At 38.5% G+C, this 15,443-nt stretch overlaps 1 protein-coding gene across 9 annotated transcripts in view; it reads left to right on the forward strand.

Annotated features, from left to right (window-relative positions):
* LOC138837023 (transducin-like enhancer protein 4) overlaps nt 1-15,443 on the forward strand; it is a 142,352-nt gene that overhangs the window by 69,532 nt on the left and 57,377 nt on the right. For 5 of the 9 annotated variants that reach the window (XM_070035801.1, XM_070035797.1, XM_070035804.1 and 2 more), the window contains 2 exons: nt 4,315-4,519; nt 5,721-5,737. In XM_070035801.1, the coding sequence (XP_069891902.1) occupies nt 4,315-4,519; nt 5,721-5,737 (222 nt within the window). The remainder of the gene's footprint in view (nt 1-4,314; nt 4,520-5,720; nt 5,738-15,443) is intronic. The other 4 variants (XM_070035802.1, XM_070035798.1, XM_070035800.1 and 1 more) reach the window with 1 other exon arrangement.

The raw sequence follows: 15,443 nt of genomic DNA on the forward strand, positions 1-15,443 counted from the left end.
TTTCTTTAATGAAGAAGAGTGGAAATTCAGCAAAGCCTGTAGTGACTTGTTTTTATTTTAAAAAGATGGTCTCAAATATTTTGTTGACTAAATATCAATATGAATATTATTATTATTGTTAATTATTATAGTAATTGCTATAATATATATGCCTTGTACTCCTGTAGTAAATCAACTAATATTTCAGTACCTACATTTTTAATCATATACTTTCAGTAGTAAATTATCATTTTATGTACGGTCATATATTTTGAAAACTTGAGCAACATTATTCTGTGGGATACTATGGTGAGTATGCTTGTTTGATTTGATATTAAGTATATATAATGAGTAGTAACATAGTTTTATGTTAGACATTAACCTCCCCCCCCCCCGATTTTCTTTATTCAAAGCATATTACATTAAGCAGTATGATTGTGATTTGGTTGTTGACATTCATAAGATCTTTGAAAGAAATTTTGTTACAGTAAGTGAAAAATTAAAAAGCTCTAAATGTGATGTGTCCTGGTTTGAATTCTGGGACAGGAAAAATGATGTTAGTGCGACCATGAGAAAAATCTGAATAAAGTCTGTAGTAATATGCTCATGGTAATTTCTTAGTTTTGATGAAGTAGTTAGGAAAAATATTGTGGTTAGTAGTAATTTGTTTAAACACCTAAGAGTTTAGAGATACCAGACTGTAAGTCTGATCACAGGAATGTCAGTTTTGCTCATTTTAGATCACTGGTGTTTATTTTTAAATTGTTCAAATGGAGAATTAGAGAAGAAACATCTAACTTATTTTAAATGTTGCAGATCAAGGCATTACATGAAATAAAATTCATCAGGTTATAAAATTTGTTCTGATACTGCTTTCTAATTTGTTTCAACACCTAAGGGAAAGAAATCTCTAGTACTTGGGAAAATCTCAGAGACATAGCTGTAATTAAAGGGTTTAGACACATGCACATTTATCCATCTTACTTCTTTTTTAAAAATTTATTTTGTGGTAAAGATGCTGTATAGAGGGGTTATAGGTACATGAGTAAAGTAATGAGTCTGTTAACGTCCTGTTGAGCACTCCTATCCCCTTTGTTTTTTTCCTGTGTTATTTCTTGATGTAAATGAGGCCTTTTGCTTTCTTGGACTGTTGTATTATATAAATGGTATTGGCCTCAAGTGCTGTCAGAATTGAGAGGCCATGGTAGAGAGTGCTGTGGGTCAGAATTCTGAGAGCAGCCTTCGTACAGAGGATGAGTAGCATGCCAATTCATGGAGACAGGGGTGAGCACTGTGTGCATGTGTGTGTGTTGCTGGGTAGTAAAACTGAGTTGTAGAGATGTCTCGCGAAATTGACTAGCATCATGGGAGAAAAGATTCCCTGGGTGATATTGTGCAGAATTCTGCAAAATTAGGCTGGCATTGGTGTTCTTGAATGTGAAGACATTTGAACTTAACTCTTAGATAAAAGGGGAGCCCATTGTTTTTGGAAGCAGGGAATAAATACCAAAGAACTACTTTATTTTCGGTAATATCGTAGAGTTTTGTGCAGACTTTTTTCAACGGGGGCAATTGAACTAGATGCCAGCGAATACAAAGGGTCCTGAGAGTTGTTTCTACCTCCAGAGTTTCACAATCCCCAGCAAGTCAAGGTCTTTCTGCGCATCACCTAAAAGGTGAATAATGATACCTTTATGAGACAGTAGTACATGCCAACAAATGAAACAAAGAATCGTATAGGATAGATAGCCAGGTTGTTTGCAGAAGCTGTAGGGGGTCAGGTGAAACAGGAGTTTGAACTAAGTTGGGTGATTGCCACTTAGGTAAGTAAGGTGGAGATTTTCCTAAAATACATGGAATGGCCACAGTTGGGGGAGAAAACTGCCAATTCTGGTATGGTGTGAGTTGAGTGGAGTGGAAGGGAGCTAAGAGATGCGCCGTGATCAGCGTATGGGGTAATAAGAATTTGACATCATGAAGACCTGGGGAGAACTCAGAAAAGCCATTAAAATGTAGTGTGATTTCTGCTTCCTGGGGTCACTTGAGGTTCTCACATAGATGAGCAATTCATCTTAACCAAAAGGTTAGAGACGCTGGTAATTAAGCCGATTACAGGACAGTGACAGCCACTGGAGTTGTTCAGGGACCAAGGTGGAGAGTTGAAGGAGCGCTAACACCAAGAAGAGGAGAAAGGGGCTAGTGGAGAAGGGGCTTACATGAAGAACTTTGGAGGAGACAAGAACTTGATTTCCTCCAAGCAAGGCATAAGGAAGAAGAGGAAATGAGTCTTTTTAGAGCTATTCTGAGGCAAACTAGAACCATTGGGGATTTCTAGCTAGTCTTTACTGTGGATGTACAACAGATATACTAGAGGATATTTTCAGCTGATGAGACAGTCCTGGGCAAACAGAAAAGGGAGGTGGTTAGTGTTTTGTTTTGTTTCATTCTTTGAGAGTAGAAAAATAAAACACTAGAGTCATTGAACTTACTGATTTTGGCAGATATTCCGTTCCTTTAAACATCTACTAAAATAGACATTTTTTAAATGTATCATATGACGTGTGAATGTTTCTTGTCTGCAATTGGCCAGGATTTGTGTCAGATGTAGAATCATGCGGTCTATAAGAGAGGAGATAAAAGAGACTTAACTAGGCCTGTGAAATTATTCAAGGAATTTAAAGGAAAAAGAAATGGAGCAGTTTTTGCTGATAAGTTGAATGATGTTTTGAAGTTAATTACATATATAATTCCTGTTTTCATAGATGTTATTTTTGTATTCAGAAAATATATGTGCTCATACATGTTAGTCACTGAAAAATAATAGTATGTAAAAATTATGAAGATCATTTCAGCCACTTGAATGAAAAGCTGATTTGAAACATGGTAAGGAGCAGCTTTGGCAGGATGTCAGTTGTGAACTTGATTAATGGAACCTCTGACACTGCTCAGTTTTCCATTTTATGTAGATAAACTTGCCTTGGGTGTTCAAATTTTAAGTGTATATAATCAGGAAAACAAGATGTGAGTAAATAGAGAAAAGAGCTAATTAATGCTATACTTTGATCATCAAATACAGGAAGACATGCAGAAGAAGAACAAGGAGATGAGATTGTCTCTGAAATATATAAAAAAGTTCCTCCAAGATCCTTCTTCCTAGATTAATTTCATGTTTTAGAAAATCATGGAATTGAATTTTTTTTTTTTTTTTTGGCTCTTATTGGCTGGAGCTAAACATGGTTTGTTTGAAGCCGTGCTGAGTGTCCCCAGCCCTTTCTGCTGGCGTAGTGTTAGAGGGTTTTGTGCAGAAGGGATTCCTGTTGAGGGCTGTGTGGAGCTTGCATCCTCCTCTCCCCTCCTCTTTCCCCTTTCCACTCAGAAGAGGCAGCCAGGGCTGCACACAGCAGTTCCTTTGGCGGAGGCTGATGCGGTCTCAGCTGAGGTCAAGCACCCCCACTCCGTCCTCTCCAGGGCTTTCTCTCTGTGTTGCTAGTGTGCTGGTAAAAATGACTTTAAACTCTTGTCAGCGCAGTTACTGGTGCATGCCTCACGGTCCCACTCAAATAAACCTGTCACAACACAGAGTCGGCCGCCAGAGAAGAGGATGAGGGCAGGCCTCGAGCTTTGCATTCGAGCATCCCTAAACGTGCACAGAGTGCCCAATTATTTCAGCATTATTGAGCACGCCTACAGGAGGACCCAAGCCTTGCTACATTAGATTTTCTTTAGTAATTTGCTCAAGTACCACTGAGGACACTTATAGGGCTTAAAACGGTGGCTGCAACCAGTTTCCTTTTCTGGGCTGTTAATTCCGGTTTTCTCTTTCAAATTAACTCTCTCTCCATGCTGTGCAGTGGTTCTAGGAGAACTGTTTTAACACTAATTTTCTCAATTTTCAGCTTTTTTTGTTGGACATAACTGCTTTAACAGTTATTCATGTATATGTTTTGATTAGAAATGTATGATAGCAAGGCCTCTTTTTTTTCAGAACAAAATATAGAGGCTTTGTTAAATCCAGATTTCAGCTCTTGAAAGTTACTTAGCTAATTTCATTACTTAAAAAAATTGCGTTATTTACAGCGCTTGTGTACACTCCCCACCTTAAATCTTTTAGCAATATAAACAGCATTTACAGCTCTACATCTCTTTCCCTCTCCTTCCTTTAAACAACAGAGAGGTGTGTATTTACTTACATATTTGTTGTTCTATGCATGTGTTTGTGTATTTATTTTTTATTATCTGTTTCCTCATTACCTCTTTCTACCTGCTCTTCTCTTCCTGGGGACTGGGTGATAAGTTTAGGGGACAAATTCAATATCTGTGTCTCATTTTCCACAGCAGCAACAACTCCAGGCTCAGCATTTATCACATGGCCATGGTCTGCCAGTGCCCCTGACGCCACACCCTTCGGGACTCCAGCCCCCTGCCATCCCCCCGATCGGAAGCAGCGCTGGACTGCTGGCCCTCTCCAGCGCTCTGGGCGCTCAGTCTCACCTTCCAATTAAAGATGAGAAGAAGCACCATGACAATGATCACCAAAGAGGCAAGTGCTCATTTGGGGACGCCATTATTGACATGATGTCACTGCTGCTGAAGGCAGTTTCCAGGTTCTAGTGCTCTGGATTTCGTTGACTGGTTACCAAGCCAAGGACTTGTCATGGCAGGAAATTATTAGAAGCATTTGTTGATTGTCAGGACTTGACTGTTCTCCCCAAGGACCAGGAGATTGTTTGTCCTGGTAATGACCTCTGATCCCTTGTCGCCCTGTAATTCTTAAGTCAAAATCAGGGATGAAGTCCTGTTCTGTCCTATATATGAAATCATACGTGGCATTAATAGCTAATCTTGGCCACATTGTGTATGAGGAGGTGGAGGAAGTTACTGACAAAGGCTTACTTGGTATTTGACTAAACTAGCTATTATTTGTAAATCAGATGAGCCAGTACAGAACAGTAAGACGCTCACAGGTATTGAAATAGTTCTAGCAGCCTTAATAATGAGGAAGATGGAACCCAAATTAATGAAATCTGTTGGTTTAAGTACCTCTCATGAAGTCTGTTCAAAAGCATGAAGTTAATGAATTCTTTTCATTAAGAAAGCCACAGTTACAAGTTGTCTTCATCCCTTCTGTCAGGAGGATGAAGGGACAGATACGCTGCAGTGTCACAGTGGGTCCTGCTTACTGGTTTATTTTTTAAAAATAGTCAGAAAAAGGAAGAAAGAAAAAGTTTCCTAGTATTCCTTTGTGGGAATTTAAGTAACACATGGGCGGGGCATTGGTTTTGAAAGGTGTGTCTCATAATGAAAAGCTTCTATGTGTTCTTGTTTTCAGTTTCATTATTATGAATTATAATCTTGGGTAAATTATCCTTATCACATAAGCATGAATTTACTATCTCTGATGTTAGAAACACTGTAATATTTGTCTTGCAGTTATCTTAATGCTATAGTACAGCATTGACTCATGATGACAAACACTTTTATAAGTGGGAAAGTCAATAAAGGACATAAATAGTAAAGATATCTAGCTCTGGTTCTTCTGAAATTGTGTCAAAGTTAGGTTGGTACTTTCCAAAGCTGATAGCGTTAATGATGAATGTAACAGCAAAGTTGACATCTGTGCAATTTATTGTTCAGCAGAGATGAGGTTTGATAAAGAGATGATTTTGTATAAACTAACAAGCATTTTTTTTTCTTTCTCCCCACCACGTTATCTGCTTGTGTTGCTGCTGTTTTGCCTGTAGACCGAGACTCCATCAAGGTAGGAACTGAAATTCATAAACAAATGAATGGCTAAGTTAGTGAAATAGTTTAGTAATAGATTCTGCAATTTTAAAAATAGTATGGCATGCTTTTACCACGTAGTGGTTAACTGGCTTCTAAGTATGTGGTTGACATTTTTGAAAATAGCCTCTTTTTCTACCAAAATTAGATGGCTAGAGCAGTATGGCTTGTATGGCTAATTTTATTATGTCTTGCTATGGGAAAAAGAATGTTTTTCTTTGGTTAGACATTGGCTATGAGATAATAAAATAAGTAAGTTGATGTATAAGGAAGTTTCACATTTGGGGATTTATTTCCACCCTACAAAATTCTCTGTCAGAGTAACAAAACATTTGTTTGGGCTGGAAGAGTAGCTCAGTGGATCGGAAAAGTAGATAGAAGGAAATATTCTATGAGCACTTCTCTTCACGGGAAAGATTTTTTTTTAACATCTGTGTTTCTGGTTTGTCAAGTTAATTTTCTTCTGGGTTTGCATCTGTCTTCTCTGCCTTTTGTATCTCTTTCTAGGGAAGTTACAGGAAAAGAGGAAAGTTACTCAGGGCTTAATGATTTGTATATGCCTGTGTAATACCAGAATAAAATGTGTGAAGAATATTTAAATTTCTTTGTAAGCAAACAAGAATAGGCTGCCATGGGCAGGAAATGAGTAAACTATGAGAGATGCAGTAATCACTTTTGAGCCAGGTGTAATATAATTATGTCATTGTGTTAAGTGTGTTGTGTTCTAAATGTTATTGAAAGAACAGTTCTTAAGCACTGGCTCAAGTACAGATGCTGCCAATTCTTTTTCTTATATTTTTACAATAATTGTATTGTGGGGCATAAGTAATTACATCCTTTACAGTTTTTGTTGCTGTTGTTGGTCATGGGGCTTGAACTCAGAGCCTGAGTGCTGCTCCTGAGCTCTTTATGCTCAAGCCTAGCGCGCTACTGCTTTGAGCCACAGCTCCACTTGTGGTTTTCTGGTGGTTAATTGGATATAAGAGTCTCACGGACTTTCTTTCCTGCTGGGGTTGGCTTCAAACCACAATCTCAGATCTCAGCCTCCCGAGTAGCTAGGCTTATGGTCATGAGACACCAGTGCCCAGCTCCCTTTTCATTTCTTAGTGAAACTGAGAAACTATCTTCTGAAATAATTTGTGCTATTGCTTTACTCTGTCTTTTATAATAAAAGAAAATCGGGGCGGGGGGCGGTGTTTCTGAGCCATAAGTAATGGAAAATTAAATTGAGTATACCTATTACTCTTCAAGAATCTTTGTGATTTGAAGGGGTGTCTACAGTAAATGTCAACAGTTGGAACCATACACATTGACTTACTTAATTACACATTTTTTGTTGTGTAGTCCATTGAATAATACAGCCTATCAGCACCTAGATTCAAAAATAATACCTGGATGCTTGCCTGCCTGCCTGCCTGCCTGCCTGCCTGCCTGCCTGCCTGCCTGCCTGCCTGCCTGCCTGCCTGCCTGCCTTCCTCCCTTCCTCCCTTCCTCCCTCCCTCCCTCCCTCCTTCCCTCCCTCCCTCCCTTCCTTCCTCCTTTCCTTCCTTCCTCCTTTCCTTCCTTCCTTCCTTCCTTCCTTCCTTCCTTCCTTCCTTCCTTCCTTCCTTCCTTCCTTCCTTCCTTCCTTCCTTCCTTCCTTCCTTCCTTCCTTCCTCCCCCACCTCTCTCTCTCTCTTTTCTTTCATTGGTTGTGGAGCTTGAACTCCGGGACTGGCATCTCAGTCTTCTGAGTAGCTAGGAGTGTAGGCATGAGCCCCTGGTGCCCTGCTCTTTGATTTCTTAATCAGATGATATTACTTGTTTCACCAGTGCGTACAAAGAAACAAGTCAATGCAATGACCAGGATGAACTAATAGTAGTCCTTAGAGGGCGGGCCTGTCTAGTGGTTCAGAAGCCGCGATGGAAACACCCCTTGTCTTCAGAGGATAAATACATGCCTTTAGGGCTAGCCAGTGAACTACATAAAAGCCTCCTCTCCTGCTCCACTCCTAGCAGACTGTGAAAATATGTGCACTCTCCTGCACACTTTTGTGTTCATCACATTTTATACCCCTCGCATAAAAGTAAGGTGTATTTTGAGATCATCTGTAGTTATTCATAGTTAACCTGAAAGTGTCTATGGAGCTAGAATCCGGAGGGGGAGCCAATGAAGAATTAGAAGCTGATGATTTTGCCCTGACTTATTATGGGATGGAAACTGAGTTTCTGGCGGATAGTATTCAAATTCAAAGTTGTGTTGTGTCAGATCAGAGGCTGTCCTGTAGCTTTGCAATGTGAAATCGTTTTTCATTTTCTTAAGAGTGGTTTGTGATGCTCAGAGAAGCAGTTGCTCTTTCCATTGATCGTCCTCTTGCCTCTGTAAGTGGTTAAGAGGAGTCGGTTGTGTTATTGTTGTTGTTTCTTCTTTCTTTTGTGATTGTCGGTTGTGTGGCTTGAGATGGATTTTATCAGCCGGAGTGTGCCAGTTGCCTGCAGCTGGGGTCAGGCTTGTATGAAATAATTTATTCATGCAGGATAATGCTCCTTAACATTTAGCAGGTAATGCACGTGACATAAATTTCCTTCTTGCTTTTAATTTTTCCCTTTCCTCTTCTAATGTGCAAACAGGCAGCTCTGGTACTCTAAATAATAAGTAAATTTTGGCCATCTGTCAAAAGGAAATTTCAATACAAATTTAAATTAATGGTGCCTGAAATTTTTTATAGCTACTCTAAAAGCCTCTAATGTGCAGAAAATTCTGGATCTGCTGGTAGTAATTAGTGTTGCATGTAATGAGGATGTGGGCCATGTTATACAGCCCCATTGTTACATTTTGATATGGTAGCAAAATTTTGATTTATACAAGGTTATGGATGGATTTAATGGTGTGAGATACTTGAAAATGTTTTCTTGATGTTACAGATTTTTAAACAGGGCAGATTTCAGAATTGCTTAAAAAATACAAACTTAATCTCACTGTAAAGCTTCAAGTAATTAAGGTGCTTTAGATACCAAGTAAAATGACCAAAAAAAAAAAAAAAACCCCAAAACTTGTTAAATTGTTAGGCATTTTTTCTTTCTTTCCTTTCTTGGAAGTTCTGTGGCCACTAAATCACATGCTATTGGCTTTATTGATCTTGTTTTCTGTAGCTCCAGTAGCCAAGTTCATTCTTAAGCCTGCTATTTGCAGACCTCTGTCTGGGGTTTTTCAACAAGGATGGAGAATGTAAATATGGATATAAAGGCGAAGGCTCTGTAGGACCCCACAGATCAATTTCCTTGGTGAGGAGACACCAAAGCAGTGTAAGTAGCAGGACTGTTGAAGGAAGAAAGTGCAGCACTTGTCCTCTACTTATTGGTCATTGGCAGTCCATTGTTGCATCTGCCCGATAGCTGCCTCCACCGCAGAGGCCCCAAAACAGCAAGGAACTCAACCCATGTCATTCTCACCTTGAATGGAAGACACCTCAAATTTACCTCTCTGGAGACCCTCAAACTCGGTTCCTACTTTGGTTTCCTAAAAGGAGATGAAAGTGTTCTCATCGGGAAATGGTTTTGTTCTGTTAGCCACGGGGGACTGAGGGATAAATGTGAGTCGATCAAGCTAACCATGAGAGGGGGCTCCTGTGAGCTGCTGGCAGCCTCCCTGGTGTCAGAGGTCTTAGCTCATGAACAGGAGTCTAGCCATTTGTTTTTGTCTTCACTCTCCAGTTTTCACCCAAATGATTAAATTTGAGCCAGGTGCACTGGTGACTCATTCCTGTGATCCTAGGTACCCAAGAGGCTGAGATCTGAGGATCTTGGTTTAAAAGCCATCCTGGGCAAGAACGGCTATGAGATTCTTCTAGTAAACTACCAAAAAGCCAGAAGTGAAGTGGTGACTCAAATGGCAGTGTATTAGCCATGAGCATAAAAGCTCAGGGACAGTGCCCAGGCCCTGAGTTCAAACCCATGACCAGCACCAAAAAAAAAAAAAAAAAAAGGAAAAAGAAAACTCCCCAAATCTTAAGAGGAATGATTTAAAGTAGTGATGGCTAAATTTCCTAAATGTTGTTCAGGTTCCTACCTGAAGTTGAACTGTCTTCGGAACTTTCCCTACCTCCCAGTGTCTATATAGTCTGTATGGTATGGAGGAAAAACAACACAAAGGACATCACTATCTTTAACTCATTAGTGTTAAATATTGTTTAGCTCCATGGCCTCTCCCAAATGTATATTATTGTACATTTTTTTATTGTATTCATTTTGTGTTTACATAGTCTTCCAGTGTTGTTGCTTCAGTGCAACAACTTTCACCATCTCTGTGTAGGAGGTACTACTTTTAAAACATCTTTATTGTTTGTTTATAGCAGAAATAGTAATTATAAGGGGCTTACCATTTTTAAATCATTACAGCAAAAATGTATTTTTAAATTGTGTTATTTCATTCTACCGTCTGCCTCAAAGTACTAATATTCATATCCCTCACCAGGGATCGCGATTGTTTTTTGTGGCTTATGTATTGTCAGGTTGATCTCTCTTGTTTACAGTGCTTGCTGCAGTATGTCTACATGCTCTCACAAAGTGCTTCAATTTTGGACTTTGTAGCTTTTTAAATTTTTGGTGTTTAAATAAGTACATATGGTACACTTAATTTTTTAAACGTACACGGTAACTTTTCATACTGTATGTTATACTTTGCTTTTTCTCTAAGTGACTGTTTTGCTTTAGGTTAGAAAGGATTTTAAAGTCATCTCTTCAGTTGTGTTTAAGGCAGTGCCTATTCTGTTCTGTCTGTGTATTGGTGTTTATTCTGAGAAGATGACTAAAACATCATGTATTGTTGTTCTCTTTACTCCTCCACTTACTCACTATTAGCAATAAAGGTTTATCAGTGGAAAATTAGAAGCAGGTTGTTTTTATGTTCATATTGAAGTGTTTGATTCTAGCCAAGAAGGTACTTTCAATTCATTAGTTGGTGTTACAGAAAGAAGTAATCACTCAGAATTAGCAGAGTGGTTACTTTTGTTTTCTACTTCATTTTTGCACATTAAGACTTAATGGTCAGAGCTCCTGTTCTAGAACCTTATGCAACCTGTGTGACTTCCTTCCTCTAAAACCCAAACCTGTTTCTCCTGTCGTAAAGGAAAAGTTATAAAATAACAGAAGGCTAAATTTATTGAAAAGGGAGGAATAAATGAGTTCAGTGTGACACTGTAAAGAGAGTCTAAGCAAACTGATTAGGGACTGTGATTTGAGCACTTCAGCCTATGAACTTAACCTACAGAAAAATAAAGTAGGTCTCATCCCTAGTAATGTACATCTACCTTCCTTGATCACCTGAGACAACTGGTCGTTTCCCTTAAAGCTCCTGTTAGAGGTGTCACCTGTGAAAGTAGGAACTATGCCTTACTACGCTTAATTGTGTACTTTAGGAAAGGGTTAGAGGGAGCGGGTCTGACCCCTCAAGGTCACCTAGCTGGCGCCATCCTGAAGGAGAGCTCTTTGAGTGACTCAGTCTCACTCTGTTATTAAAAATTAGAAACATTCTACAAAGAATGAAGAATAGAACTTCCATATGTCCAAGGTCTATGTTCAGGAGCTTCCGTATTTATCCATGTTTTCTTTGCTGCTTAAAGCAAATTCCATATATTGTCTATTTTTTCTTCATATACTTTAATTGTATACAATAACCACATTGCTGTAATTGATATATTTTTAGATAACGATAATGTTTTTATCACTTAGGAAAAAATAATTCCCGATCTCTTCATATACCCAACCTCTACTCAGTTTTTACATTATTTCAAAGCAATTATTTGCTGGAAGTTGTGATCTGGATAGAGCCATTGTTCTATTTTGTTGTCATAATTTTCAGGTCTCTCAATCAAGAGTCTCACTTTAAATTTTTTTCTTACAACATAATCTTAATTCTGCTATAATTCTTTTAAAATAAATCTTTGATTTTTTTCCCCTTTTTTCCATTCTTGCCTTAAAGGAGCTAAAAGTGTATTCTGTTGAAGCATGAGGGATCTAGGCAGTAGATGTTCTTATGTATTTTTTAGATCAGTGCTTTCAAAGCTTATCTTAAGCAATAAAGTTTGGACATGGATTGAACTTCCAGTACATCATCTATGTGAAAAGGATACACAGAACTTTACTGATAATCAGCATAAATTTCTAGATTTTCTTTTTTTTTTAAACTGGTATTCATTATTTATAAAAATTCAACTTTTCTGTTCATCACCAACATGTGCATGTAAACAGACTTTATCCTTTCATCATAAGAAAAAGCTCTTCCTGGTGGGAACGGAATGTTGTTGACACTCTTAAGACGGTGTCCCCTGATACATCCAGAATATGAACATTCTCCAGGAATGGTGTCCCAGGTTATTTAACCAGGCTGTCTACTACTAGGTAAACTGTATCAGTGGCCAAGTCACTTAACAACTATGGATCTCCAAGTTATGATTCTTAATATTCTTTCAACCAATTACTGTTTTTGATTAATTACTGTGTTTGATTCATTCTCCTTGTTGGAATGAGTTATAAAGCAAAAGTTTTATACCATAGGATATATAAATTAAGAAGTGGTTTTGGCAATAAAATTGGACATCTTATCAACCAAGTAAATTCAGTGGTAATGATATTTCATTTGGGAAGTGATGGATAGTTTGGGAAATGGATGGGGATAGTTAAATGTTTAAGGTAAGGTTTGCCTTGAAAACATGTACTCATACAGCTTTTAATTTGCCAACATATGATTTGAATTGCTTTAGCCTTACTGTTGTTTTTTTTAAAATACTTTTAAAGGCACTTTTTAAAAAAAATCATTGATTTTACTGTTTAGAGTTACCTTATCAAAGAATAATTAGGAGCTTTTTTTGTTTTATTGGTTTATGATGTAGTAATTTGTTCATTATTAATTGATCCCTGCCTCTAGGCTTGTAAGCTGTGTAAATGTAACAGGTGCCCTAATTCCCGAAAATGTGTTGTAATTGTTTGTTTGCCTAACAGATGAATGAATGTCTTTAGGGCCTAGCTGTCCTCAGGTGGTGAGCATGAGTGGATTAATGATGTGACTGGGGGAGACAAGCTTGTTTCGCGCCCCCGCCCCCACAGACTGCTGAAGCAGAACAAATATTAATTAATAGGGCCAGGCGGCTTGTCAGTTCTCCCTTTCCCAGCTGATTTTGGCAAAAGTGGTTCCATTCCTTTACCCTTTAGTTAACAGACATTTTCATCTTGATGGTTTTTTTTTTTTTTATCTTTCTTAATTAGAATGTATTTCATCTCCTGGAAAAATATTATACCATAAAGTTTTTCTAAAAATGTTCAATGAAACATATTCATAGTTGGCATTTGAATCTCAGGAGCATTTGTTTCTCAAAATGTTATTCCCAATCAAATTATTTTCAAAAATAATCATCTTCATTTATGTTTTTTATAATAACCCTCATTTACTCTGGGGGGAGAAATCATAAAATCACCTAGAGGAAAACCTAATATTCTTATTTCTTGGTTTCTTGAATTTCTGCAATACCCCTATCCATCTCATATATTTTGTTCTGTGGTAGTGTGAAGTAACTCAAATATCCTTTGGGTATAGAAGCTCTGTACTTGGTTGCTACTATCAGCCTCACATAATTTTGGGCTTGAAGAGGTCTGTCTAATTGTTACTGTGACACTGTGACAGCTGAACATAATTCTTCAGATTCACAAAGCAACAATAGAACAGAAGTTTTCTGAGCTAACTAGTATTTTCTGAGATTTTGATTGTTTTGAATTAGCTTGCTATTAATGAACATGATGCAATTTCAAGACAAAGTAATGCTGCTTAGATATGGCTAATCAGAACTTCACGTTAGAGTTGAACACTAATAAATACTGTCCAAATACTGAACAAAATAAGTTATGCTGATTCAACTTTATTGGTTCTTTCATATAAACCCGTTGATTTATTTCTAAATTTAAAAAAAAGAATGGTTCTTTAAAAACCACTTTGGGAAAAAGAAACGTTGGTATTGTAACTGGTTTGCATGAGATAATTTTTCCATTGATGGTTAAGTACCATTCTTCCTTTGCTTCTGAGGTCAGTAATGCTTCTAGGTTTGCTCCACTAGAAACTGGAACAATGGACCCACATGTAATCCACTCCCATGCCTTGCACCCTTCTTTTCTTTCCTCCTACTGTTGAATATTCCATCCCTTTGCAACCAGGAAATGCTGCTGAAAAGCTTACCCTTTCCTCCCCTTCCCCTTCCCCTTCTCCTTCCCCTTGCACTGAATTGAAGGCAGCCAGGTGGAAGTTAAAATGGCTTAAGTATTCTTGTTGTAAGTGAAATTTTTTTAAGATAGAGTGCATGACAGGTTGAGTATGAAGAATTCTTTTTCATGGAAACAGACTCTTATTTAATTATATCATGCCCTGAAGGAGTCTTAAATTTCATTTTGAAGTTGGTAGTTGTTTTAATTTCACATTTGAGTAGAAGAGGAAACCCTTGTGGAAGGGAAGTTAGCAAGTAAATGATGCTACCCAATGAGAGAAGGCCTCTGCCACGAACAACATCATAACACTTCGTGTTTCAGAAAAAATTTCCTTATGGTCATTTTAATCACTCGAGAAATTTGAGAGTTCCATTTAACTTTCTTTTAACTTCTGCTTTCTTGAGCGACATTTGGCCTTTTGAACAACAAAATAAAATTGGAAATGCTAATGTTTTGAGCCAACTAAAGGAGGAAAATAAAAATGTCACCATGGTAACAAAGCTGCTTTCTAGATGGTTTCCTAAGATATGCCTGAACTAGACACAGATGTCTGATTTGAGAATCTTGCCTCCTTCAATGTAAACAAATAACTTCTGGGCAGGTGTTGGAAATAATATGGAAATCCTATTAAGGGGTCCTGGGTCCCTGTCAGTCAGGAAGCCCAGTGCCACAAAAGGGCTGGTTGTCACATAAAGGAGCAGAGTAAATTCTCATGAGGCTGGAGCTTTTCCCAGGAAGTGATTGTCTTGGTGTGTTCTTTCTCCTGTGGATCTGAATGTAAGCTGTTGCTTCTATTGATCTATTCACTGGCTTTATTTTCTCCTCTTCATTTCAGACCCTCCCTAGCCCCTACCAGCCTCTATTTGCCCCCCCCCCGCTTCCTCCTTCCTTCTAGTTTAACACTTGATCTGTGCTGCTGCCCTGAGAGTTGTGACATTTGTGATTTTAACCTCCCACCCTGAGTGGGCAAGGGGGAGGCGGGGGAGTGCTTAGAGGGGGGCTGTTTTACAAAGGTCCGGGCTGATTGAGCCTGTGCTGAGGGGGCTTTGCTGCTGGCAGTTAGCAGTAGTCTAATGAATGACTGCTTGAAGTTAGATAGATATGGATGAATTAGGCAGAAAAGCATGAAGAGACATCTTTTTTAGCAACTTCTGTAGTTACCTAAGACTCTTTTGTCCAGTGTGGTCCCCACTAGCCATGTGGAACCATTAAAGGCAAATTTGAAAAAAATGAAATGCAGTTTCTCAGGTTCATATGCCAGCTATTAAATGCCCAGTAAGCCACATGTAGCCATAGGAACTACCAGAGCGGTGGAGACACAGAACACCCCCATCCTCACAGGTGGTCCCCCTTGAAGGGCTCTGGAAAACAGGCCTGATGAGCTCTGCTGCTTCTGGTGCGTTTGGTGAAAGCTGGCTCCTGACATTCAAAAGCACACACGCTTGCTTGATGTA

Source organism: Dipodomys merriami, unplaced genomic scaffold, assembly GCF_024711535.1.
Source record: "Dipodomys merriami isolate MVZ:Mamm:240054 unplaced genomic scaffold, mDipMer1.0.p SCAF_26, whole genome shotgun sequence".
NCBI lineage: Eukaryota > Metazoa > Chordata > Mammalia > Rodentia > Heteromyidae > Dipodomys > Dipodomys merriami.